Source organism: Eubalaena glacialis, chromosome 3 (assembly GCF_028564815.1).
Source record: "Eubalaena glacialis isolate mEubGla1 chromosome 3, mEubGla1.1.hap2.+ XY, whole genome shotgun sequence".
In the NCBI taxonomy this organism is placed as follows: Eukaryota; Metazoa; Chordata; class Mammalia; order Artiodactyla; family Balaenidae; genus Eubalaena; species Eubalaena glacialis.
The window spans coordinates 137,242,521-137,270,454 of NC_083718.1; the positions used below are offsets into that span (position 1 = coordinate 137,242,521).

At 34.1% G+C, this 27,934-nt stretch overlaps 1 protein-coding gene across 8 annotated transcripts in view; it reads right to left on the minus strand.

Annotated features, from left to right (window-relative positions):
- Positions 1 to 657: 657 nt before the first annotated feature.
- The window catches only part of MIER1 (MIER1 transcriptional regulator), a 55,568-nt gene continuing 28,291 nt past the window's right edge, over positions 658 to 27,934 (minus strand). For 7 of the 8 annotated variants that reach the window (XM_061184048.1, XM_061184047.1, XM_061184055.1 and 4 more), the window contains 8 exons: positions 26,702 to 26,766; positions 23,294 to 23,366; positions 17,429 to 17,580; positions 16,106 to 16,187; positions 14,864 to 14,958; positions 11,624 to 11,751; positions 6,736 to 6,875; positions 658 to 3,946 (listed from right to left, as the gene is read on the minus strand). In XM_061184048.1, coding sequence (XP_061040031.1) covers positions 3,618 to 3,946; positions 6,736 to 6,875; positions 11,624 to 11,751; positions 14,864 to 14,958; positions 16,106 to 16,187; positions 17,429 to 17,580; positions 23,294 to 23,366; positions 26,702 to 26,766 — 1,064 coding nt within the window. In that variant the 3' untranslated portion in view covers positions 658 to 3,617. Of the gene's footprint in view, positions 3,947 to 6,735; positions 6,876 to 9,605; positions 9,677 to 11,623; positions 11,752 to 14,863; positions 14,959 to 16,105; positions 16,188 to 17,428; positions 17,581 to 23,293; positions 23,367 to 26,701; positions 26,767 to 27,934 lie in introns of those variants that run through there. The other variant, XM_061184051.1, reaches the window with a different exon arrangement.

The following is a 27,934-nucleotide window of genomic DNA, read 5'->3' on the forward strand; positions in this document are numbered from 1 at the left end:
GTATATTATGTATCCTAAATAAGTCACAGAAGCTAGTATAAAAACAAGTTAAGATAAAAAACAATCATGTTCGGAAAAGGAAAAACACACACATACAGATGTCAAAGATGCCAGCACAAAACTAAGGGTAAATAATAAGAAATAAAAGGTTATAGAAAATTGGTATTAGAAGACAGAGATTAATGCAGATATTTAAATACATAAAATCAGTCCATAACTGGGGGGGGGGTATGACCCTTAAGATTCTGCAAAGGATAAACTTGATTATTAGAGAGCAGAGTCGATTTTATGATAAAAAGTTTATAATCAGTAGACGTATGTGATACAGGAAGGTCATTTTTAGGGAGAGAGATTTATATGGTTTTCCACATTGGCACTTTTCATGAATATGGAGTATAGTTAGGAAAACCTTTATTTCTGATTTGGTATTTAGTAGTGATATAGAGCCGGTTACACACCCCCTAGGGTCATCAGCACACATCTTGCCTATGAAAATTCATCAGCCCCAATTTTCAAAGAAGTGCCCACTCTTAATTTTCCATTGAGAGTAAATCAAATACTGTGACAAAAGTTTTTCTGCAAAATCATATGTGATATATACACTGCACTGCAAAAGAAGGAAACAAAATGTTTTTAATTAAATAGTTCAGAGGAAGAGAAACAGGTGAATAGAGGTCCACAGACCAAAGGATCTCTCTGGAGGAAAAAAAAAAGACAAAAATACATCATCCACCCATTTACCCATGAGGTAAAAGGGATCAGGAGCCACCGAAACACTACTTCACGCATTTCGTCTATGAGCAGAAGGGACAGAAGTTGTATATATTTGCATTGTAAACAATGTGCATCATACAAACTTAACAAACATCTATAATTAAAACCTACTCAATCTAATAAAAATCATTCACAAAAGCATTATGTAGGCAAATATGTTTAAAAAAATATTTTAATAAGCATATTCAGAATGGCAGACAGGGAATAGGGGAAGGGAATTTCCTAATAGTGCAAAATTACTATGCATAAATTTTAAAACATCTAATTCATAATTTTAAATGCCTATTTAAATATTACTTCAAATACATTTGAAAGCTCAACACTGTTGAACTGAGTTGCAAATTTTGAACTCTTTTGAAAGCACATCATAAAACAGAAAACCATTCCAAATGAAGACAGATAGATAGTGCTTTGCTGGGGGTAGGTATGGGCTGAGGGAGACTAAGTATTAACGAAGCCTTCTTTTCCCAATGCAATTTGTCAAGAGTTCAAGAGTTATGAAATGTACTAATTCTTAAGCGAATTAAATGCATGGTATTACTAAAAATTTTTAAAGTAGTGCAATGAATTATCAAGTTATAGTGGCTGCATTATGAAGAACAAAGTACTGTGTGAAATACCTGTATAAACATAAAATACAATTAAATATTTCTCTATGAAAAGCTGAGCATTATGTATTATAATAGTGGAATGTCTTTCATTAAGCGTACTTTAAAAAGATCAAGAAAAGTAAAATTTCCTAACATGTATACAACATGTGCCGTATTTGCAAACATGCCTGAGAATTTATTTAAAATGTTCCTGTAATGTTAGTCTGCAAGAACTTCACAAACCTGCAAACAAAATGCATCTTTCAAAAAAAAGGTGAAAATGGCAACTCTAATATTGCAACAACAATTTAAAAAAAGTTCATCATCACTATTTCTATCGACCACCTTTGACAAAGAGCTAGGATACTTTGGATTCGTATAATAAAATCTGATTTAGAAAATGGATTGTGACCATCTGCTAAAGCTGCCATTCTGGATAAATTAATGTTCTAGGTAAAACAAAAACAACAAGAAGTTCTCGCTTCTCAACACTTCCATCCAAAACATTGATTTACTTGGATATGTATGTAACAACAGTGAATCTACATCATATGAAGTCAAGTGTTGTAAAGTGGCTTTTAACACTGTTTGTTTGGGGAGAAAAAGTTGTTCACATTGGTGGAGGGAAGCAGTCTGAACAAAGGTTAATAGTAATACTTCTCGGGGGATAAGGCCTAAACCATAATTTCTCAGTGCAAACCTCTACTCAATTGCATTAGACAGTTGAGCCATTAAAAACAAGACCACAGAAGATTTATTTTAAAAAGGCATTGGCTCTTTGATGGCTGAAAATGAATCAGTAGAAGCATTTGGGGTATGCCTGTGTGATAAAACAAGAATAGTTAATAATCTTTTATAAAAGTTTGGATATAGGTTGGTCTATCAGCTGTATAAAACTACATTTTTAAAACAAGAATTTTGCACTAAAAATAAAATGGCACTATTGCAAGGCTATGCAAATGGATGATCCTATTTGTAATCACACAGAGCAATGGTTACTGAATATCTTATTTTCACTTTGGAAATACACTATCAAATCTGAAAAGCTGGATTGTTAACTGGAAGTCTAAAAACGTCTAACTTTATCACCTTTTCCTCATAAAATCAATATTGTTGCCTGCCAACTCCTTGTGTGTGCCAATATCTAAGTATCACTTGACCTTTTCCCCTGTTTATTTAATGCAAAAATGGGAAATTTTGTAATGCATATAAAAATAACTGAACAGGATTCTGGTCAGCATGATACATTTAAGCACTTAAGCCAACATTAAACTTTTGTCTTGCTTCAAAAATAATTTTGAAAATTATAGCAAATGCAAAACAAACTATGTGATCTAAGTATCATGCTTAATTTCAGAGTTCTCAAACTATTTGTCCTTAAGTAGAAACTTGAAAAAAAACAAATGTTCACAATCCTTTATGAATGCTTTTACCACCTGGATATAAGAAACATGACTTAGTTACTACACAAACACTTAAAAATTCATTAGAAAAACCTTAGCAAAATAAAATGAAAGCTGACAGACTCAGAATATCAATTCCTCTCATAAAAGTTTACCAACTGTACAAGTTAAGAAAATTATACAAGCTTTTGTATTAAGAAAGGACAGCTCAGTCAAGACATATGTACTGTAAAAATCTTCCAAAGGCTACAAAGAATCTGGAAAAATACAGAATGTATTTCTTAAGCCCAGATAAGAATATGGAAAGACATCATTGATGTCAACAATTTTACATATACAAACCTGACTTGGTTTATTTTTAAACTTCTATATATAAAAAAATCATGCTAGCATAACTTTCAGGATTCATAAGGGTTTCCTTAATAATGATAACTCAATTTGTATGGAGAAGAAAAATGTCTGTTATAAAAGACATTTCAAGAAACTCAGAAAAATTGGTGTTAATCAGAAATTTGAACTTGTTTTTTTCTTCTTTGCCATCAAACTAAGCAAAAAGTACCTTGTAGTGAAATTTTAGGATTAATACATCAAATGAGAAGGTACAGATATATCTTCCAAATTTACTAAACTATTTGTTATATATCCTTAAAAAAGGGCCTTCACAATTTTAAAGTAAAAAGTCTGCAAAAGGCAGAATTATGAAATCTTATTTACTAAAGTTAGGACAATTCAAATTTTAAAATTTTAACCAACTGCTTCAAGGAAGTCAACTTTTTAAGGTAACCCATCAACCCTGAAAACTTTAGTCACACCAGAATTTACTCCAAAGAAAGTAAAATAAGTCTAAAATTTAGTCGTCTGTGTTTTCAAGTTCTTCAAATTTTCCATGTGAGACTGCATCTTGGAAAAATTCAGAAGAACCCGGACTTTCTTTTCCATTGCTGTTCACCCTTCGCCTTTTGGCAGGTCTCTCACTTTTTTCATCAAAATCACTTTCATTTCTTGCAGTCGTATGGGCAATTTTTGGGTCAGTGGTAAGGTTATCTGTTTCATAACCATTAGTATCCATATCTGTGTGAAGTGGTTTCTTACTTCCACCTGTTGGTCCATTAACGTGTAACCCTTCAACTTTCACGTCTTCTTTGTTTAATGTTTCACCTGGTCCGTTAGATGACACCCCTAAGTTGGAAGAAACATGAATGAAACTGCTAATATTAAAAAGCTAAATTTGTAAACTATTATAACACAGCTGTAAAATAACTTTTTGTTGAGCAAGTGAGGTATCAAATCTGTATACATATGGTTTGAATTCTGGCTTTATTTACTTTAGTAGCTGTGTGACCTTAGGCATGTTATTTACACTCTCTTGTACCTCAGTTTCATCACATATACAATGAGGATAACAACAAATTTATAGGATTGCTGTGAAGATTAAATAAGTTAATAAATGTGAAGAATTAAGAACAGAATTTGGCATATATTAATAGCATGCTGGCAACAAATAATATACGTGGCAACAAATAAGCAATGGATCCAGCAGTCTAAATAAGCTGAGTTAAAGCAAAGATATGCATAAATTATTCAGATTTAGCAAAAAGGCCAAAACTTTCTAAAACCATGAAAAAATTACATTCTTTCTTTAGAAGTTTGAGTTTTCTACTGCCATATATAAAAAGCAAGATGATATGACGTTTTCATTAATGTAAATCTACAGGTATTATGCTTTAAGGGTAAAGATCATATGCTATATTTATCTAAACAGATTTAAATAATCTGTCATAATGTTAAATTAATGCTTGCACTGTCCAAGCATACACTTGAAAATGCTAAAAGTAAACACAAATTCCTTTATAATAGATTGAGAAAAGAAAGAGTATAATTACTCTAATGAAGTGACAAAAGGTCATGTTAGAGTTGACTGCAAAATGGAGAAATTTTGCAAATACTTAATGTAAAATATGGAATGTGCCATTGGAGATAATTTAAATTTAATTTTCTGAAAAATATTCACTATAAAGAACGAGAGCCTCAAATACACATTTTGGTCAAATAAAATATACTATTTCCCCAGCTCAAAGGTGCACTCAAGTCATGTATGCTTATGGGATTATGCGCCATATGACAGTGGAGGAGTGATTTTGTCATACTAAGCACAAGAAGCTTAGTGACACTCTCATTAGGTCAAAAAGCACTAGTAGCTTTCAAGACATGAATTAAAGCCCCTTACAAAAAAAGACAGTTGGGTTGCAAAGTTCCTTCCTTTCCTTGAAAAACCTGGAAATCTTAATTGTACCTGATGTGAATGGCTTCTGGGCTGAGTAATCTGTAAGTAACTTATGAACACTCTTCCCTGGCTAACTGCATGTTATCATCAAATGGTTAAAAAACAAAGAAGGAAAAGAAAGGGAAACAATTTATTTGGTGTTATCAGCAAATAAGAAAAGACAGAAATACAGTAGTCCCTGGCATCTGTAGGGGATTGGTTCCAGGACCCCCTCGGATACCAAAACCCATAGATGCTCAAGTCCCTTATATAAATAAAACAGCATGAAAAATGCGTATGACCCATGCACTTTCAATCATCTCTAGATTACTTATAATACCTAATAAAGTGTAAATGCTATGTAAATAGCTGTCAGCACAGAGCAAATTCAAGTTTTGCTTTTTGGAATTTTCTGGAATTTTTTCTTTCTTCAAATATTTTTGCTATGCAGTTGGTTGAATCTGCAGATGCGGAGCCCATAGATACAGAAGGCTGACTGTACCACCAACCGTCTGCCTCCCTGAGTTTCCACCCCTAGCCCCAAGGTCAGGCTCAGCTTCTTATTCAACTTCAGGATGGATGTGATTGGCATTAGAAATCATGTCAATGAGCCTTCTTGAATCAGGAAATGGCTGGGCCCTAATTTTTGTTTGTTTGGCTTGTTCTTAGAGGGGAAGTAGTGAGGGAATAGAGAGGGGTCATTAAATGAACAAAGTATATTCACCACAGTATATTAAATGCCAGTGTGAGAGCAAAGATCAGAACAAAGTTCAAATTCTTCACAGTATTCCTCTTCTAGTTTCTGTCAGGGGGAGGTTAGCTCTCCACTGGCCCTCCCCTAAAGCTGTTTTAGCTCTCCACTGGCCCTCCCCTAAAGCTACATCAGAAGGCAGGTGGGCAGAGCTTGTCTCTAATTCACCAGTTTCCTCCTAAAAAGGACTGGAGGATTTATTACTTTCTGCTTAGGAATGGTCTTACTTAAGACTATTTTAATTAAAGTAGAAATCAAGATAATTCTCTGACTAGGTCATACTGATCAACTCAGTGATCCTTGGTCCACTGTATATTTTAAACAAGAACACTATCTGAATCTCAAACACATTAGTATGCTTTTTGCTTCTCTTTTTCATGGACATAAAAATGAATGTTTCTGTACAATATTAATGCACAGGCTGACACCCGCTTTATCTTTACTCGTCCTTCAAGGTTATTATGTTATCAAGAAGGAAAATATTTTAAAAAGTGCCCTTGTTATCTGCTTCTTTTCATTTATATGCTTAAAGCAGTTTCCTAATAAAGTGTTATAAGCTCTGAAAGTATTTCATAAATATCTGTGTATTTCTGATGTGAAATGGCTGGAGTTTCGGTCTAAGACTTAACAAGAATACTTATATCTAGACATTCCAACCTGATAAGAAAACAGATGCTATTTTCTTAATTTCTTAAAAGAAATGGTCACTGTTGATAGTATACTTTATTAAACGTACTTTTTAGTGGTATCAATGGGAATTCTTTCCAACTGACTTGTACACATTCTGTGTGTTAGTATATATGTATGCTGATACTATGTTTCATCTGGTATTTACAATTATGACTTTAGTTCTGCTTTGGAAGTTTAAGAGACACCAAAACTGAATTTTCCAAGCTACTGAAAGAAAAGTGCCCATCACTATGAAGAAATCTAAGTGTTTCTTTGGTTGCTTACCATTTTGATTACTATTGCTTATAGTGCCATCTTCTTTCTCAGACTGGCTGTTACTACTGTTTGAGGCAGTTGGGGGAGGGGATGGTGCGCGACTAGAAGCAGCACTTTCACTTTCATCTAGAAGACGATCCATGTAATCCCTTAAAATTGAGTAAAATAATAAGACAATTATTTTCTTATATTAAAAACAGCTGAAAATTAAAATGGACTGAGGTTAAATTTAGAAGGCTTTATTAGCAAATATATCCTAATTTTCACTTACATTTATTCCAGTGCCTCATCTATGACACCAGTATCTGAACATTTAAATGGAAAGCTCCTTTAGGTTACATGTTTGTAGAAAAAATATGTAAGTGCCCTACACTAGCAAATTTTAGAGACCTATAGGAAGTTTTAAAACTTTAAAAACTGTAGGCAAGTGATCAGAGGGGCCCAACTAAAATCAGAAAATCTGTAAATGAAGAGACAGGGATGATGTCAATCAGAAGGAGTACAGAAGTATTTCTGAACAGACACAGATTGGAATTGTAAAGCTTGTAAAGACTATTTGATGGCTATGGCAATACCTGAAAGACAAATTAGGACCTAATAATGAATTACCTTCCTGTTACCTTCTATATTACCTTTCTGCTAGAGCTGAGCTATAATAAACTCACTAAGTTCCTGGGCTTATCTGCCAGCTCTATCTGCCCATATATCGTTAGAGGTGAGCTTACTTCCTTCCCTAAGTCATTCCTGAACTGTATGGCATGGGAAGACATTTGTGGTAAGTGACATTGGGTTGAGGTTAGAAGATCTGAATGAAATACTTCTCTCTCTCAGGTCTAGTGTCTTTGCCTATAAAATGCATGTAACCATACATGACCTATCTACCACACAGGGCTGTTGTATAAGATATGTGTAGCGAAGTGTTTTATGAACTATGAAGTGCTATTAAGTCACTAGAATAAAGGTCAGCAAACTATGGCCTGTGGGCTGGCCACCTATTTTTGTGGACAATATTTTACTGGAACACAGCCACATCCATTCACTTACATAATGTCTATGGCTGCTCTTCACAACAATAGCAGAGCTAAGTAGTTGCAAGAGAACTTAACGCCTGCAAAAGCCTAAAACATTTACTCTGTAGCTCTTTACAGAAAAAGTCTGCCATCACCTGTGCTGGAATAGTTCCCTGAAAGCAGGGAGTTTAGTCTGCTTGATCACTGCACCACCAGTGCCTAAGTTGTGCACAGTGCAGAGGAGAAGTGTAATAAAAACCAAAATACCTTATTTATTTTTAAATTCCCTCAGAATAACAGAAATAGTAAAGCAAATCTTATCTTTTAGAATTTCGTGAGCAGGGTAAGCAAGGATGTGGACAAGAAGGAAAGCATGGAAGGGCTTGGGACTTCACTGAAAGTCTGTGCTAACAGTCTAGAACAGACGAGTAACTATAGTTTTAATCTCAAACTACAGGATCACGTTGTAGTTTATATACAGGGACATACATTATAAACGTGTAGTTTATAATATAGGGATGTAGAATCTGACCTCAAGAAGCTTCCAACAGGTTAAGAGTACAAACTAACACATATCAAAGAAACATATATGACCACGAACTAATCAATTTAACGTTCTAGGCCTTATTTTCCTCATCTATAAATGGAGGGAATGAAATTTCATGGTCTTTTAAGATCTCTTTGGCTTTATGTCATTCACCATTACAGAACAATTATGTAACAAATCACACAGAAACAGAATGAGCATGATGAATGCAACGCCAAAGGGACTTCAGAAGCTAAAGCTAACAGAAACAGATGATGCATGAGGAAGAACTGTTGGAAATAAATTTGGCATAGTGGGAATGGGTAATGGAGGATGTTAAAAGCCACGCAAAGGAAGCTAGAACTGACTAGATATCAAAATTATTTTAAATTTCTGAATATAACAATGATATCGTGAAAGACTTATTACTATTATTTCTTAAAGGTTAATGGCATCCAGAATGCTTAAGAAAGGAAGAGTCAGGTAGACCGTACAGGAGGCTGGAGTAGCATTCAAATAGTTCGAGTTATGCTGAGTTAATTTTTACTTCAAAAAAACTATTTGCAAGGCTGTTACAGCAAAATCTCCAATTTGTATATGGCTACCAATTCTTCCAGGTAGGTAGTGAATAAACAGAATCCACAGTAGGATCTTTCAAAGGCCATTTATAGGCAGAAAAGTGGCAATGTGCTTCATTCTGGTGAACAAATGGAAGGTAACAATGTAACAGAAAAATGAGCAAATAACTTTCAGGATAATCTGCTCTTAACTATGGATTCTGACTAAGGAGGAAAATTTTAAAATTCAGTCCAATTTTTGTCTAAAGGCATTAACTTAATGTTTTGTGTGGTCACTTAAAGTGCAACTATTAATAGAAAGAGAAGGTCCTGGAAGCAAACTAGAAAAATATCTTCATGCCTACAGAAAACCACAATTTCTCCCCATCTGGAATATACAGTCTGGTCATGGCTTCTTATAGGAGATTTAACACAGCTAAAAGCGACGAGTAGGAGTAAAAAAATTAGTTTTCAGTTAAAAAAAAAAACAAAAAACTTTATAAAAGACCCGGGAGGGGATATAACTGAAGCCTACAAAAACACAGTATTCTTGTCTAGGGGGAAAAGCATTTCTTCACTTCCTACCATAACACCAGGGAACATGCTGTTAACTCTTAAAGCCTGAGAAAAGAGAAGATATGGGATTACTTTTAACTGAGACTACTCCACCTACAGAATACTTAAACCTTAAGGAGAATCAAGGTTACAAATATAAGTATCTTCAAAAAGTTTTCAGAAGCTACGGAGAGATTAGAAAAACTAAAATGTTTGGCAGCACATCCCTACCTAACCTGTTGAGCTTGACATCACAGAGGACCAACTAAGCCAGCCCACAACACTTCCCTTGGTGATGCTTTCTGAAAGAGAAAACTGGATGAACCATGGGTCTGACCCAGCATGGCAATTCTTATGTTCTTACTGCTGATGACAACAGATTGCCTGTAGTTCGTGTGTGAACATTATTTCTGAAATGGGTGAAAAAAATGAAAGATGTTACTATTGCTTTTCCCTATAGAATAGCTTGAAAACTGACTATTTTAAGATATACTCTGAAGACTAGATAGCTGTATCTAGTTCTACATCACTGTGCCTCAACACTACCAATAAATACAAATTTAACTATAAATTGATAACAGGAAGCAATTATTTAAAATTTGGAATACTGTTATATATAAAATTCTACTCATTATGAGATTTGAACAAGGGGGAATGAGGCACAGAGTCCAATGTCTCATGACTTCCAGGGGCAATCATACCCATTTATTCCCTTTTAGATAATTTTGCTTTGGATTTTAGAGTGTTTGATCCTCCAAGGAAGTGACCAGCAGAGACACCTGTAAATGAACATGACCAAGAAATAGTGCAGCCTAGGAGTTTGAAAAGCACAAGCAAATATGCATATAAGCACATCTTCCAAAGGCAGTTATTTGGCCAGGCTTAAGAACTTTAGTGGTGCATGGTGACCAAATGAAGTCACAACTTTGCATTATTTTTATTCCATAAACATTAGGGAATACTCAAGGTATTGGCAAAGTTAATTGGTATATGGTAAAGTCAATTCCACCACAACAATTCATCAGCATTTTAGAGCAACTCAAGTGAAATGAAGGGTTCAATACTCTATGTACTATATATTTAAGTAACAAATTGCTAGTGGGAGTAGGAACAGTGTTTCATTCCACAGCTAGACTGAATGAAGCTAAGAGAATTTGGTGCATGGGGAATGGATTAGACATACAAGGCATTTTGCTTAAAAAGAGGATATAATAAACTATACTCCCTCTATCACTGGGAGTTAGCTAAAGGTGCATTACTTATTAAATATTATTTGTTAGAGGAAAAGGTTTCAGAATATTTAGGGAAAGGGAAGTCATCATGCACATGTGCACCTCTCTCTATAAAAAACTTTGTAATAAAAAAGAAAATGCAATTTTACCTGATTTATTATATCCCTATGTCTTTTCCCTTTGATATCATCTATATCCAAATCGGATTTTGGTTCCCAGAATCAAAAATAGATTGGGAAAGGAAAAATATTAATTTCCCTTCCTCTTTAAAGGGCCTCTATTAGGCATATGGCCCTATAAGTTTTTTTTGTTTTTTTGTTTTTTTTAAAATTTATTTATTTATGGCTGTGTTGGGTCTTCGTTTCTGTGCGAGGGCTTTCTCTAGTTGTGGCAAGCGGGGGCCACTTTTCATCGTGGTGCGCAGGCCTCTCATTATCGTGGCCTCTCTTGTTGCGGAGCGCAGGCTCCAGACGCGCAGGCTCAGTAATTGTGGCTCACGGGCCCAGTTGCTCCGCGGCATGTGGGATCTTCCCAGACCAGGGCTCGAACCCGTGTCCCCTGCACTGGCAGGCAGATTCTCAACCACTGCGCCACCAGGGAAGCCCTGGCCCTATAAGTTTTAGAAAAGATAGTCTCTCCTAGTCTTACTGCTCTCTCTCAGTGTTATTAGATCAAAACTGTATGTGCTTATTACTGAATGGAACAGAATTTAACAAAAACATGCCTTCACAGCTGTTCTGATCCATTTCCTCTTGGGAATACTACTGAAAACATACACTTTTAACATTCGCTTTGATAAATTTGCTGTCTCAAATAAGATGAACTGTAGTTTACAATGTATTTATAAGACACTGAAAAGTCTAAATGCCCTATGAAGATGTCAATAAATGGATAAATTGAAACTAATGTAAACTTTTATCCTATTAAGAGAAAGAAGATTCTAAAAATTACAATTTTCTCAAGAAAAATTTAGAAAAGCTTAGCAAAAATATGACTCAAAAGAAAAAATAAACTCACGTGACACCAGGATGAAGATTATATTTCTTTTTTCCAAATCGCGTTTGCTGAGCAAAGAAATCGTAACGTTCAGATTTTTTCCACATATAATAGAATGCTACACATTCACCAACTGACCTTGTTCGAACCTATAAGAAACAAATACTTGTTTTTAACAAGTATCTCCTCCTTAAAGGAGTTATCTCATGAAAAATACCTGAATTTTGAAAACAAACTTAGCTGGTCTTTAAGTAATACATAATACCACTTATAAAATACAACACTGTAGCAGCCGTGTTAAAAATTACTCTTTCTAAACTCCCATTAAGAAAAATAATACACTGGCAACAGGTCTTCAGATATTTAGCATTATGCTTTTTTTTTTTAACCTTTTTAACATCTTTATTGGAATATAGTTGCTTTACAATGCTGTGTTAGTTTCTCCTGTATAACTAAGTGAATTGGCTATATGTATCCATATATCCCCATATCCCCTCCCTCTTGTGTCTCCCTCCCACCCTCCCTATCCCACCCCTCTAGGTGGTCACAAAGCACCAAGCTGATCTCCCTGTGCTATGCAGCTGCTTCCCACGAGCTATCTATTTTACATTTGGTAGTGTATATATGTCAATAGCATTATGCTTTTAAAGAGACTATCATATGTTCATTTACTATAAAAATAAATACCCCTTTATTGAAAATGTCTGGAAGTGGCATTTGAATTAAAATTAATGTTATAAACAATTTGCAAATACTTTTACTCACAGAACGCCTAGGGAGACTGCCTTTAAATTCCCATTTAAAGGATTCTCTTACTAATCCCAACACTGATCCAGACTCAGTTACTTACTTTCTAGAAAGGCTGGAAGTATTCCCCAGTGAGTTAAAAGCTATTATAGTAATGCTAATACTCTGTTTACTAAATTACTCCAGTGGCTTACTGTGCTATAATTATTTGGGCAACTGAATGGCTCCCTTTACTAATACTAAACATATGTGAGATTGGCAACTGATGTTGACAAAAATTCCCTTTTTTGCTACTTTGCTTAGAGAGCTGGTAGGGTTGATGCATATAAAATACTGGGAGTTAAAAAGGAAAAAAGGTATCTGAATGAGTGTTTGGGATGCAAGACAATATGCTTTAACTCATAAATTTCTGATTCTGAAGAAGGTATCCGGTGGGACTGACTGCACCTAAGGTCAATTTTATGACATCCTTATTTTGTTATGCGACATATATTTTTCTTTCTGCCCCTCTGACTGCACTTTATGACTCTGGCCCATGTTGCTTTAAGACAAAGCTATCAGGGCTTTAAAAACAAAAACTAAAAACCCAGTCATCTTCTCAAGCTGTTCTTTGCCTCCTTTTTAGAATCTTATTTCTAGTAGACAATTGTCAAGTCAACTGTATGTTACTGAAAGCAAAAATTACAAACACATTTTGTGGCATGCAAAGTTAACATTATTATGAAAAATCCTCAATTAAGTAAGTGTGCATAATACAACCTACGATTAAGATCCAAACTTCAATTCCAAGTGTAAAAACAAAGCCTTAATGTTTTCACTGGACTTCAATGTCTTCTCCTTCTTAAGAATTATTGTCCTCCCTTTGTTCACTGGAACAACTAGTGTACTAGGTATAGGTCAGATGACTTCTGTAACACTGAAATATCACCATCCCAAATATTTATAAAGAAATCAAGGTCTTATTTTCAATATTATGTTAAGACTTTTTTTGGCTAACAGTTTTAAGTCACCTAATAAGTTCTTATTCCTTAAAAAAGGACTGCTCCTGCCAGTTACATCAGCTTATCATCCCAAGGGTCTCTCCACAGATAATCCAGCACGGTTTGGTCAATAGTGTTTGAATTCAAGCAGGAATGCTAGAAAACTCTTTCCCAAAACGTTGTCCCTTTCAACCATTAGACAATTTGTTTTTTTAAAATCAGAATCATGCATGGCCATTACATGAAACAGTCATTAGCATAATGCACTCCTTTCATAGAGTATTCACTATATTGGAAATTATCAGATGATTTGGATACAACACCTTAATGTTGGATACAACATTAAGATGATTTAGAGACACCTTTCACATCAATGCTAAGACTCAAAATTTCTCTCTTATTTATTATGTCTGATGTCAAATACCAAAATTCAACAAAATAATCAAGAATAAACTAAAGAACAAGAAAATTGAGAAAAATGAACTCACAGGATTTGTAAGCAACTATTTTATTTATGGAACATAAAATAGATACTGTTAAATATGTGTTGAAACAAATCAAGTGAATACCATCGGATCACATCCAGAGGTATAAAAAAGGAGAATGTGATGACAGACTATTTAGAGCCTCAGAAGCAAGCCCACGTAAGCCCAGATACGTTCAGCATCATCCTAGATAAGCCATCACATATCTTACACACCATCTTTAAGGAAACATGTAAAGCCAAGCTCCTTGTCATTTATATTTGCTAAAAATGTGATATTTATAAACCTAGAAATTACTTAATTTCCTATATTTACATTCTGAGATTTTACTTTTGCCTGTCCTAATTTCCCCTAGGAACACATTTTTCTATTCTATATAATTGTGTAGTTACTATTAAAAATCTTACCTGATTTCAGTTTAAGAGAATTAAACCTAAAAATAAATTTGCAAGTACTTATGAAGGTTTTTTGGGTATACATTGACACTGTATGATTGATATTATCCATATGGCATGATAAATTATGCTAAATTGTCAAATTATAAAATTATATAATGTATAATAAAGCTGACTTATTGAGATATTCTTCTGGAAAATTAAATCTTAATTAAAACCAAATTAAATATTAAGTATCTGATTTTGGACCACTTAGGACTTAAGCAAATGTAAAAAACATTTTAATTATAAATAATGTCATAGTAAAAATGCTTTAAAGTTTCCAAGTAAGACCCTCCTAAAAAAAATCTGTAACAAGTTTGTGGAAAATAGCTTTAAGTAATTACAGTGTATACACACATCCCATCCAGAAGCTGATGAACATATTTATAAACGTCTAATTCTTAAAGGCTTCCAATATCATACACTGAGAACAGTCACTTGGCAAATACATGCCAGGAAGTCTAGGCATGCTTATTATAATTTTCTAAATACCAGTGTATTAAAATATTCATTATTAAACCTTTTACATTAGAAAACATAATAGAAGATTTAATATAATCTAGGTTAACTAAATTTCTTTTAATAAAAGAGACAACATATATCATCACTTACTTTATTAGCCTGAATCAAATGAAAGTCCTTTCCATAGGCCTTCAACCCTTGTTCAAAATTTCTACACTCTTCCTCTGTCCAAACAGATAATTCCTCTGACAAAATTGGGGGGCGGGGGAAGGAGGGGAAACTGTTAAGCAATATTCTCCCAAATGCTGCATATAACAAACAAAGTTGTAAATAAAAATGTAACTTTCTGGTAACAATGAGGGAAGTATTTTACTCCTGAGTTCTATTATTGATGGCTGAAAAAGATAGTGACAAAAACTCCTTATTTAATAATGGATGATTTAGTCCCTGACTCTCCAACCTCAGCTTATGCCATTTCCCCTTTATTCTTTATGATCCAACTAAACCAGCTACCTTTCAATTCCTTAAATTCGTTATGTTCTTTCTTACTTTAGAGACTTTGTGCATGCTCTTCCCTTTGTCTAGAGTTATTTCCTGCCTCTTACCTCAACCCCCTTTCACCTAGCTATTTACAGCCCAGTAAAAATATCAATTTGTTCTAGAAGCTTTCTTTAACAGCCTCACTCTTTACCCAAACTAGGTTAAGTCCCACTGCAATAAGTTTGGATTGCACCCTCTAATTCTCCTTGGAAGAACTCGTAACTATTTTTCAGCTTCCCTACCTAGGCTCTAAGCACCGTGATGTCAGGGACCTTGTTTATAGTTATGTCCCCACAATTTAGTAGGCCCTCCAATTCTGCTGAATGAATGATCTTTCATTTGTTACATAATGATATATAAACAGTACTCTTAGTGAAGTGGGGTGGGAGCCAGTTTGGAGTAAAAAAGTGAAAAACCTGGATTTTAGTTTTGGCTTCATTATTTATGAATTATGCTTGCCTCAGCTAAGAGACCTCAGTTCTCATCAGTTTTAAAGTGAAGCTAACGTCTTTCACCTTACTTAGCTCACAGGATCATTACCAAGATCAAATAGGAAAATGTTTATAAAAATGCCTTAAAATTGAAAGGCATTATATATTTTTATTTAAATGGCCTTATTTTCCCATAAAGGAAGGGACAATATTAACCCCATTCCCCATAATGCCTTGTGTAGCACTTGTGTCATATACAAGTTATTTAACAAGTTATAATAAGTTGTTATCCAGCAAATATTTACTGAATTCAGAGATTAGTATTATTAAATGTAGGATGTACCTAGGTAAATTGAAAAGCTTAAATTTTAAATTTCTGCTATATCATGAAAACAAATAAAAAATTAATATTTATGCTTACCTCTAGCTGCTTTTACATTAAATCTTAATCTTCTTAATGCTTCTTCTGTATCAAAATTGCATTTAACTAATTCATATAATGCCTAGAAAAATAAAAGGCTTCAGTATGTAACCTGGACTACGAACAATTCAAGGGTACAGTTTCTTAAGAGAGTAAATTCTTTTCCAGAATCCAGTGTTTTCATCCTTTCTGGAGGACAAATAATTCTAGTAAATGCAACTAGAAACTAAGAACACTAAAGAAAAACAAACATAATTCATTCCTGATAATTAACTGCCTCTGAATATGTAGAAAATAATGGATAAGCAAATACTCTACTGGTGGCCATGGTACTCTAGGAATTTATAAATAAAAAGAAATCATTTTATAATAATCACAGGTCCCTTCTTTTTCGTTTTTTGGGGTTCCTCTTCAAAGACAATTTAAAACAAATCAGAAAAGAAAAACACTGGTGAAAAAGGCAAAAAAGTATATAATGCTGCTATTAGGTTCATGGTAGGCACTGTTCTATTATATACAGAATAACATTATGCCAGACAGGTATTCCCAACTTGATGATATCCACAGATTCTATGGGATATGCAAAGGAAGTTCAGAAAGTCTAATAAAAAATATATACAGGCAAAATAACATATCAAAATTTTAATTTGAGCTGAAGTCATACCAATGAGTGTCTCAATACTACATATCTTATGCTGATTATAAACCTCAGACTCCCTGTTGATGACATTACAGATCTTCCTCTACTTACAATGGGTCCCAAAAAACACATCCTAAGTTGAAAATACTATAAGCTGAAAATGCAATTAATACACCTAACCTACTGAACACCATCACTTAGCCTAGCCTACCTTAAATGTGCTCAGAACACTTACATCAGCTTACAGCTGGGCAAAATCATCTAACACAAAGCCTATTTTATAACAAAGTGTTGAATATCTCATGTAATTTACTGAATACTGTACTGAAAGTGAAAAAGAGAATGGTTGTATGGGTACAGAATGGTTGTATCAGCTGTTTACCCTCATGATCACGTGGCTGACCGGGAGGTGTGGCTCTCTTCCACTGCCCAGCATCACAAGAGATATTCAACACTAGCCTGGGCAAAGATCAGAATTCGAAGTATGCTTTCTATTGAACGAATACTGCTTTCATACAATTATAGAGTCAAAAAATTTTAAGCTGAACCTTCGTTAAGTCAGGGACCATCTGTAAAGGAATTTTGGTGGATAGAATAGCACTAAATGTGACAGCACTTAAACTTATAAATGTATGTGGTTAATATATTTTGGGAATATTGTAAGTTATTTCTTATTCATGTACCTGTTCATTGTCTTTTATGTGAGATCCTTCAGGAATTGCTTCTACACCTTTCTCATCACCTGTTCTTCTAGATGCATCCTTAAGAAATACAATCACTTTGTCTTCCGGTAAGTACTCAGGGTCCCACAGGAGCTGATCATCATTTTCATATACTAAATTAGTAAAATATAATGTTAAAAATAATGCCAAAAATTGATAGAGTTTGTGTTAAAACATATCACTGAACAAATAACCCATACTTAGAGCCAAAATGTTGAGAACTGAGTAACACTGCTTATTTCTTGGTGGTAGGATTTGGGACAATTTTTTCTTACATCTTTGTACTTTTCCATGATGCTTGAAAATATATTGTCATAAGCATAAATCATTTTCATAAAACAAGTCATTACTTTTTTTAAAAAAGCATTTAGGTTTCATCAGAATTTCCATTATAATAAGATTGAAGCCCCAATTTCATCAAAATTTTAAAAGTGAAAGAACGGAGGAGAAACTAATATGAGAGCCTTGTGGAATCCTAAATGACAGGAAGATGAAAACACAGACAAAATTAAGAAGGAATAGTCACAAGACAGAAGAAATATCAAAAGTGTGGCACCATAGCAGCAAGGGGAAGACAATGTTTCAGAGAGGAATAGATTGGTTAAGTGCTGTTAAACAAGCAGGATGAAAATTGAAAAGGTGCACTGGATTTACTAACAAGGAGGGGAATGTTTCAAGAACTGCTTCTGTGCAGAGATGGAAGCCAAAGCCATACTGGAGAGGAATGAAGAGGAAATGGAAGGTGAAGAAATAAAGTAGAAAACTCTTCTGAAAAGTTCCATGGTGAGGGAGGAGATAGAGCAGTACAGTAGCTAGAGAGGAAGCATAGCTGAAGAAAGTTTTTGATTTTGCTTGTTTGTTGGTTTTTAAAGGCATGAGACATAATCACTTAAATGCCAATAGAAAGGAGCCAGCTGGACAAAGACTCTGAATTTAAGAGACAAAGTACAGCTGACAGTGTCAAACTTCCTTGTGTTATGAAAAGGAATTAACAGCTAACAAAGGTACATCTCCTACATACCAGGTACTATGTTAAGTGTTTTCATATAAATTACCTTGTCCCCACCCACTCCCCTGCCACTACACACATACACTTTAAATTTTTCCTTAGTAATAAACCTTATTCCTTTTCTAACCTGTTGGTACAATCCTAGTAAAACTCCAAACTGTAAATACAATAAAACTCCCATGATAAAGTGAATTTGGATATACTGCTATTGATTTCTGGTCTGCGCTCAGCCTTTATTTGCCAAAAGGAGCATACTAGAGTTCTTATATTCTTGGAGTGGGAGTGGGAGATGGACAATGCCTTACAAGAAAACCCTGATTCAGGAAGAAGACAATGGAGGGTGGGTCCCTGAGTCCCCAGTGTTCTCCCAGTTAGATACCCCATGTTGAGCCTATGAAACAAGCACAAACTACCTGAGAGATACTTCTGGAATCAATCTGGAAGTCCCAAGTCACAGGACACAGAGATATGCTTATTTAAACTGAGTACACAAACATCACCAGATGGCGCCAAATGACAAGCCAGGTCCCTAGAATTGTGACTAGCAGCCAGATAGGCTAACCCTGAGAATATGATACTTCATTTAATGCATATACTAAAAATGACAATGAGGTGAGAACAATTAGCATTCTCAGAGAATAAACCACACTGCCTTAACTGGTTCCAGAAACAGACCAAATTACTTTCCAGTTAAGTTTATACTCTAAATATGACTTTGACTATGATCTAAATAAAAAAGGCAACACAGTTGATATTTATTAAATATCTACTATAGAATGACTAAACGCCAAGAGATCAGAAATTCAGGAAGAACTCCACCATTATGATAAAACACACGAAAATACAGAGGAAAAATAATCTCTATAAATATGACATGAACCTCTATAAATACGACAGCAACAGAAGGAAAAAACAGTCTTTCAAGTTTCACGAACATGCTGGATTTTGAAAGATCACAATCACTGAACTGTAACAGCATCTTCTGAAACTATTTCATTCTAATGAATTACCAAGCCTAAATATTAGAACTTTTAAAAAGCAACCATAAATATATCCACCTTATACTACTGAAAGATACAGTTTACAAATGATTATAAATAAATGAAAGCGTCTCAGAAGGCAAGAGCTTGCCTAGTATATTAACACAGGTTGTTAACTGGGGAAGTGCTTTTTATGGTATTTTAAGTAATCAAAGTAAGTGTGTCAGATAAGCAAAAACGAGTTCAAAATAATTTAACAAAGTTCATTATATGTGTGTTGGGGGTGGGAATGGAGATGACAAATGTAGAAAACTGAGAAACTACCACCACAAAATCAAAAACTTCTGCAATCTGGGAAATTCCTAGTGATAAGAATAAACGTGAATAAATAAATGAAGATATTTATAAACCTCCAGTTTCTGTTTAAAAAAAAAGGTGTCATTCCATTTTTAATGCCCAAGTAAAAATTCTACCTAATCAATATATTATGAGAATGAAAATGCTGAAACATAATCAGCAAGGTGTAATAATGCGGTTTATAATAGTGATTTCCACATTCTTAAAAGGTCGCACTGTGATTAATGACATGAATTTTAAGTTGTCTCGCTGAGCTTTTCCTATGTGTAGATTAACTGAACTGCCTGTTTCAACAGTATTATTGTTATCAACTAAGGGTAATACATGTATTCATTTTTCAGTAAGCAACTTAAGAATCAATAATTCATCTAATGTTCATTAGAAACAACAATTCACCTGGTCCTTTGCTATTCACTGCTTCGTAATTCCTAGCCAACATTTACTTACTCTAAAATTTACGTCATGCAAGCATGAAAATTTGAGAATACCTTATTCCTTTCTCTTGACTTTTTTTCCTAAGTACCCCATCTAATTCTCAGCTAATCTAGTAAAGGGTTCTCAATCTCAGCACTACTGACACCTGTGGCCAGATACTTCTTAGTTTGGGGAAAGGGGTCCTGTGCATTGTAAGATGTTTACCAAGTATTCTAATTATTTAGTATTATGACGAAGCTGCAGCGTTTACTCAGTTTTTAGTACATGGGAGAAACAAAACACCCACGTAGCTTTAAAAATCATGTTTTTCATATGCCCAGCACTTTTTTGGGAATTAAACCCTTTTCATACAGTCTGAGCAGGGCTGACACTGCTCCCTGGAGCCCCAAGAGATAAACGAGCCAGGGCAAGCCTGAGTACTCACTCATCTCTTGGCTCACAGTAATTACTTCTGGTTGGGTAAGACTCAAGCTGAGTCAATAGAGGCTCTCTCTAGGACTTTTGCTGGAGCAAAGGGGGATGCGGAAGTTCTCATTTTTCCTGGTTCCTGGCTAGAATAGTGAAAAGTATAAGTCATGAGCTCCCAGTAGCCATCCTAGCTTGTCTGACAATAAAGGAAAGAGGGGGAGGAGAGACACCTGATATCATAAAAATCCCGAATCCAGTTTTATTTGAAGCCAGACTAGCCAGAACTTCCCAGTAAAGCAATCAGGTAAATTCTTTTTTGCTAAAGCTAACTGAACTCAGTTTTTGTCACCTGCAAGCAAAAGAGCATAAATTGATACCTTCTGAAAATCTGAATAATAAAACCTAAACATAAGGGTAAGAGTAATCATCTTTTGGATATTAATGCCACTTACTGACCATTTTCTATATGCCAAACACTATGCCGCTAAGCACTACACATAAAAACATCACATGTAAATCCTCACAACGAGCTTTATAAATAAATAGGTGATTGCTATTTTATAGACGAGAAAAAAGTAGTAGTTAAGTAACACGTCCATGGCCAAATGCCTAGATACTGATTCAAGTTTACTGACTCCACATACCTTCTGTTTACACTATCTGCACCCACCTAATAACTCAGCTACCAAATGTTTACGGAGTCTTATGTGAAAAGGATCTCCCAAGGTATTAAGGATACAAAGATGAATAAACAAATGATTATAATACACTCATTGAGTATAAATGATCATTTACATACATTTAAGAGAAAAAGTTAATGTCTCTTTAGGATACTCAGTAATAGGGTTTCCTTATAGCAATGAAAAATTCTAATCCAACTGCCGAATAATTCCTTACAGTTCAGATATCAAGATATCTTAAGTTTTGTGGCACTGTTATCAAAATCACCCAAACCAAATGCTCTCCCTTTTGAATGTGATCACCAAACTGATGAAAAATACCCTGCGAAACTTTTGCTGTAAGGAAAAAAGGCACTAATCAGCACTATCCCTTTGACAGTTTTATTTCTAACAGTGTGGTTTACCTAATAGTTTTACAAGAATTTGGTTTGTGTGCACAGGTTAACCTAAGTGGAGACGAATTCTCGATATCATGACCAAAGTTTGAATTCCTAGAACTACAAAGATGAGGAAAGGGCCTGAACCATAGTGACTCCTCTAAGGCAGTAACCCTGGTAAATGCATCTGATCCTCATACGATATAACACGCTTAAATTTCTCAAAGTGAGAAAGCTTCATAAACCACAGCTTTTCTGGAAAAAAAAGAAAGAAAAAAAAAATATATATATACACACATAAAATTGCTTTCTAAAATGTTAAAATGGAAAACAGTAAATCAAAGTTGGAGATTGTGATCACTTATTCACTGTGATATCTGACAATGCAAACATGTTAAAATAAAAGATAAACATATTAAGAGATAATTAAAACCATCTGTAGCCATAATATTAACTTGCCACATATAAAAAAATACAAAAGCCAATGGATCATTCATTTTTGCACACAATTACAATGTATTCACAAACACTGCACAGAATTTCAATATACAACAAGGTCACTCCATATTGATACCTTTAACATTCCTGTATGTTGCAGAAATTAACTTGAAAGCTATTACTGTTGTGTTAAAACATTTCTACTGTCACTAGAATTTACTAGCCTGTGGTGCTCCCTTAACTGCTTCTGATCTGCTGCTTTGCCCTGAAAGCAGGTGCATACTTAGAATATAAATTAAGTTTTTGGAGGGAATGCTAAAAAAGAAAACAAACAAGACGACTTCTACAACTCCCAAAGGCTCTGCATATGTAAGGTGAAGTGCGGAAAAGAAAACTGAAATAAAGAAATGATGAAAGAGTTCTAGCATTGAGTGATGTCACACCGCACATGAAAACTCATTAAACGTGCACGCGCACACACACACACTCTCTCTCTCTCTCTTTCTGGAACTCTCCCAAAGTGGATAATCTGAAATAGACTTAAAAAAAAATCTTCAAGTATTCTGATTTTGTTAAGTATTTATTATTTGTGGCTTACCTTAGCACTTTTAGACAAAATAATGGAAAAAACCATGTAAAATTTAAGTATACAAGCTGTTTTTCCAAAGTATTTTAAATACACAAACATCAAAATACTCAATTTTAGTAATATTAAAAGTTTCAGAAGCAAATAAACTTTTTATATCAGCTGTTTACTTGGTTTTTTTAAAACCTGTCCAACAGCTTCCACTGAAACAAAATAACCTTTTAAAATATAAATCATAAAGGTTATAAAAGGGCATATTTTTCAGAGTACTTAAAATATGAAAAAAATTAAAAGTTGGAATGTTTTAAGTCATCTAATAATCTAATACCAAAGAAGCATTCACTTTTCTTTCTTTCTTTCTTTTTTGGCTAGACTTCTATGGACAGAAGTGGAGAAACAGAAAACGTATTTCTTACAGATACTGGTGCAGAGGTCTTCTTTCATAAATCAGTGGGGTAACAAACAAACTGTCATGTTCTTATCCCATTATAAAAACAGTTCATCAATTCAAAAGCATGAATTCAGCTATAAATTAGTAAATTTACTAATAACTCACCTTTTTCATTTTCTTTGTATCTACAAATGCCAACTGGAATCTCTGCTTGAAACATGGAGCCCACCATAATCTCCTATTTTAAAAATAACATAAAACATTAATAAGATCTAGTAACAGATTTTATATCCATTTTCTAGATTTACCTTCTTGGGTTAACTGTTCCTGGTTTCTGTCATAAAACACAGTTACAACCAATTAACTATCTCAGGGGAGTACTGTGAGGATGCATGAATTAATAATAGATAAGACCTTGGATATGACTGGATGAAAATATTAGTAATAATAATGGGGTGAAATGGATACAAGCTTTACTTCAAAATATGGAGGAAAAGAAATAAAAATGAATTCTTATAATTCAATTATAAGATAACTCTGAAAAGCAGAAAGTCAAGTTAAAGTATTTTCAGAGCATCCCACTCTAAGCTATGGTCTCTGAATCAGCAGCATCAGCATCACCAAATGCAAATACTCAGGTCTTACACCAGACCTATTGAACCAAGAACTATGAGGATGGGATTTGGCAATTATAAGTGTTTTAACAAGCTGTCCAGGTGATTCTGACACACACCGAAGTCTGAGAACCAGAGCTTTCAGGTAAAGGAAATAACGAAAGGGTTTGTATAAAGCTCAGTAGAGGCCAAACGAATGAAACTCCAAACCCACTGGACAGGTAATTAGTGCCTAACTTTCATTAAAACAATACAAGATGAAATTGTAACTTCCCCCAAATGTAATTAAATCTTATTTTAGGAAACCTGGTAATCAATCTATATAGTCAAAACACAGATTAGGGGAAACTGGCTGTTCAGAAAGACAATTAGAAATCACCACTGATGAGATTTTACAAGACATAGGGACCAAGATTAATTACATGGGCCCTCTTTTGTCTGTGGCTAAATGTTAATAATACAGTTACTACATTTTCAGAATGAAGACTTATGCAGGAAAGGTACAAAATCATGGTCTAGTAAGTTTAAATAACTCTTGGGATTTGAAAAGTTTCTCTCTCCTGTTACTGTTTCCCACTTCTGTTAGAATTTCATTTTATCTAGTATAACTTCAAAGACATGTTCTGTGTAATGAATTTATTGCTGCACCTGTACAGGAAAACCAGTTAGTTTTCTAAAAATACCACATTCACATTTTCTCTACTCATATATAGGAATTTTCTTTATGTCTTTCACTATAAAAAAGATTACTCTATTGTCACTTCTTGTGGCTCTTTTAACTTTACTCACCTATGCCTATCAGAGAATAAATAGTCAAGTTATCAACCCTGGCTAGGGCGCTTCTAAAATATAGATGTCTGGATCCATTCCAGACCAATTAAACTAGAATCTCTGGATGAAAGCCATGGTAATCAGTATTTAAAAGTTCTTTAAGTGATTCTAACATGAAGCCAGGGTTGATAACTTCTCGACTGGTATAAAGATAAGACACTTCCTTTTTCCTATTGAGTTCAGATAACTTCTTTTCACCTAATTTGTTCTGCAGGGAAGGGAAGGAAAACAGCGTTTAGGAGCATTATGTACCAGGTATCTTATGCAAAATTTTCATTAAATCCTCACCAACTTCGACAAGGCTGAATTTGTCATTCCCATATTGTATTTGAGGAGATGAAACTCAACAAAATTAATTTCCTCAGGAACACACTACTAGTAAATTCTGAGCTATAATTTGGACTCAGGTTTGATTTCAAAGCTGTTTCCTCTACCCTAGTTTCTATAAAAATTCAATTTCATCTTACAAGCCTTAGAAGATGAATCTCTGAATCCTGACACTTTTTTACAAATCCCACTAAAATAAGACTATCTGGATTTACTGTGGCCTACTTTATTACATATTTTTCCTGAGGAAGGGACTAATACTCCCTAGCAGTAAAGGCTTCATCTCCCCCATGTTCTCCCTCCTGAGTTTTTTTATTGCTTCATTAAAAAAAAAAAAAATTCAAGGCTTAATCAAATACTCTCTTGGGAAACTCCAGATACAAAATCAATTTATATTGGAGAAAAGATAGATAAACTTGAATGTGTGGTAGAAAATAACAGTTTAAGATGACTCCCAAGGTTTCTAGCTTTTTTTCATCTTAATTTCTGCATGATGTAGGAATCAGAAAAAACTGGATTGAAGAACACTTGCTCAAATAGGTCACACAAATAGTAACTTCTGTGATCCTTTTTTCTGTCTTCAGTCCCATCATTCATTCATTACTCACTCAAGTTAATTAACACATCCGGCATTGGGATAATCTTTCCTTACCACTCCAACCCACACTAATGTCTCTCTCTTTCTAAATGTCTCTTTGGAAACCCATAAATAGATCAATTCTGGCTGAAGCCCAGAATCCTTGGGTAGCACAGTCCAAGTTCATTCGAATACTTCATTCTTCCCAACTGAAACTCTAAATATAGAGATTTTCCCTTATTTTAATCCACAAGGAGGTTAGCTCTTTTTAAGTTTGCCCCAGGCATCCCAAACCAGACAACTTTAAACAAACTAAACAAACAAACACAGGGAAGCCTCCAAAGTATTAACTAACTAAGTAAACAATCATGACTCAAAAAGTGCAGAAAGTCCACTCAATTTGATATTTTGGGCTATTCTGCTTCCAAATAAATGACTGCTTATGCCCTAAATTAAAAATCAGACCTATGAAAAAGAACACTAAAAAACCTCAATGGAGATTTTAAGAGAAATATCAGGTCACCTGTCTCAACAAGAATGACATCATCTCTTCTATATAAATGATTTGCCCTGATCAATTCTATATAACATTTTGATAAATCTTCCTAATAAGTCAACTACTTTGCAACAGCTTAAAATTCTTCAATTTAACCATGTGATTAACTACACAATGTTATACAATTTTATATTTAAAGACTACGTCAATATATTATCTTTAGACTCATTTTAGAAATTAATTATGGATAGTTATACCAAAGCCCAAATCTGTCTCTTCACACAATATACTCTGAGTTGTAAATATCGACATTAATATGGGATGGAAAAACTTGTAATCTAACTTATTAAACAAAATTTACTTAACAAATACCAAAGCCTCCACAACTGCTTTCTCAAGTATAAAGAAAAAGAAAAATCACATGTGATACTTTTTATAGTGTAGCTAACAAAAGTGTAATTTGTAATAGTTCAGAAATTTGGATTTCTAATCTTGCTTTGAGTACTGGCTTGCTCTACAAAGTCCAATTTTTTCTATACCATTATTTTATTTATAAAAAGGTAAATATTTTTCTCACCTGGATGTATTAAGGGAAAGTCTGAACATTCATATGTCACAGAAAGACTTACTTCAATTTTATCAATATTTATACTTAGTAAAAGAATAATTACACTTGGCTTTTTAAATATTTATTTATCTAAGTTTTGGGAAAATATGGCTCTAACTACCTTTTTCCAGTCTTCTGATGGTATATAATCTTCATCTTCTTCAGATTCTTCTTCTATTTCACTATCTAGAATAAGTAAGACAATAGTACTATAAAATGATTGCTTATCCTATCCATTCTTATATCTACCATCAAATATTTAAATATGCCAAAAGGTATTTGCAGAGGTAGGTCAAGATATTTTTAATCAAATGATACCCTGTCAGTTAAAACAAAAAAAAACAAAACTCATAAACCTTCTAGGACAATCTTCTTAGACAACTGTATTTTCATAAAATGATTTCCTACAAAAAATTTTAAGAAAAAATCTGATTCAGAGTCAAGATAATCTGTTTCTAAGCCTAATTCTCCTTCCAACAGCTTGGTGACAGAATAAATTATATGATCTCAGTCTCTTCCCTTATAAAATAAGAATTGGGGCAAAACAGTGGTTTCTGAACAGTGCTCCTTAAAGCACTGACAACTCTGTAGCACCACTTTGGGGGGAGCGCATGAAGAGAGGGTATGTATGTCTTCCCAACTTCTGTTTTATTCAGAGCAGGCAAGCTGCTATTTGTTTACATTTTGGACTAAGAATGTATTTACATAAAGGGGTGGGAAATCTGAAAACCAAGAGACTGTCAGCATCTTCTCAACTCTAAAATGGCACACAAAATTCAAAAGGGTAACACTGCATACAGAAATTAATTCTTCCTATGGAAAAGCTAAGATAGGCAGTATATGTGTAGCTTCAATGCATACATCATAACTAAAATACCAGATTTTAATTATGAAATATTATTTCAAGAGGCAGTCACTTAGTATCCCACTTTTAAGCAAACTTTGGCAATGGATCTGCTCCTGGTTTAACTAAGGGAAAAATACCACATTTCCCCCAAACAATTATCTCAGTAACTAATCTCTCTGTGCATTGATATACTTTTCAGTTGGACCATATCTGTGATCAAAGTTCACAATAAAATTATTATTAGCGGCCCTACATTCACTTCTAAACAAACTGTGTAACAGAAGTCACTCATACAAAGAAGCAGCCATGTTTAATCAGTTATTACTTTACCACATTTCATGAGAGGTTATTGTTCTTCAACTATTTTCCTTTTTAAAGTATAGAAATTTAGACCACATATTTAAACTAATAACACTAATGGTTAACTTTTTCTTATCTTACTTCCAGAGTAAGGATTCCTGCTTAGAATGAAACATGGAGCAGATGAAACATGCAAATATTCAAGAT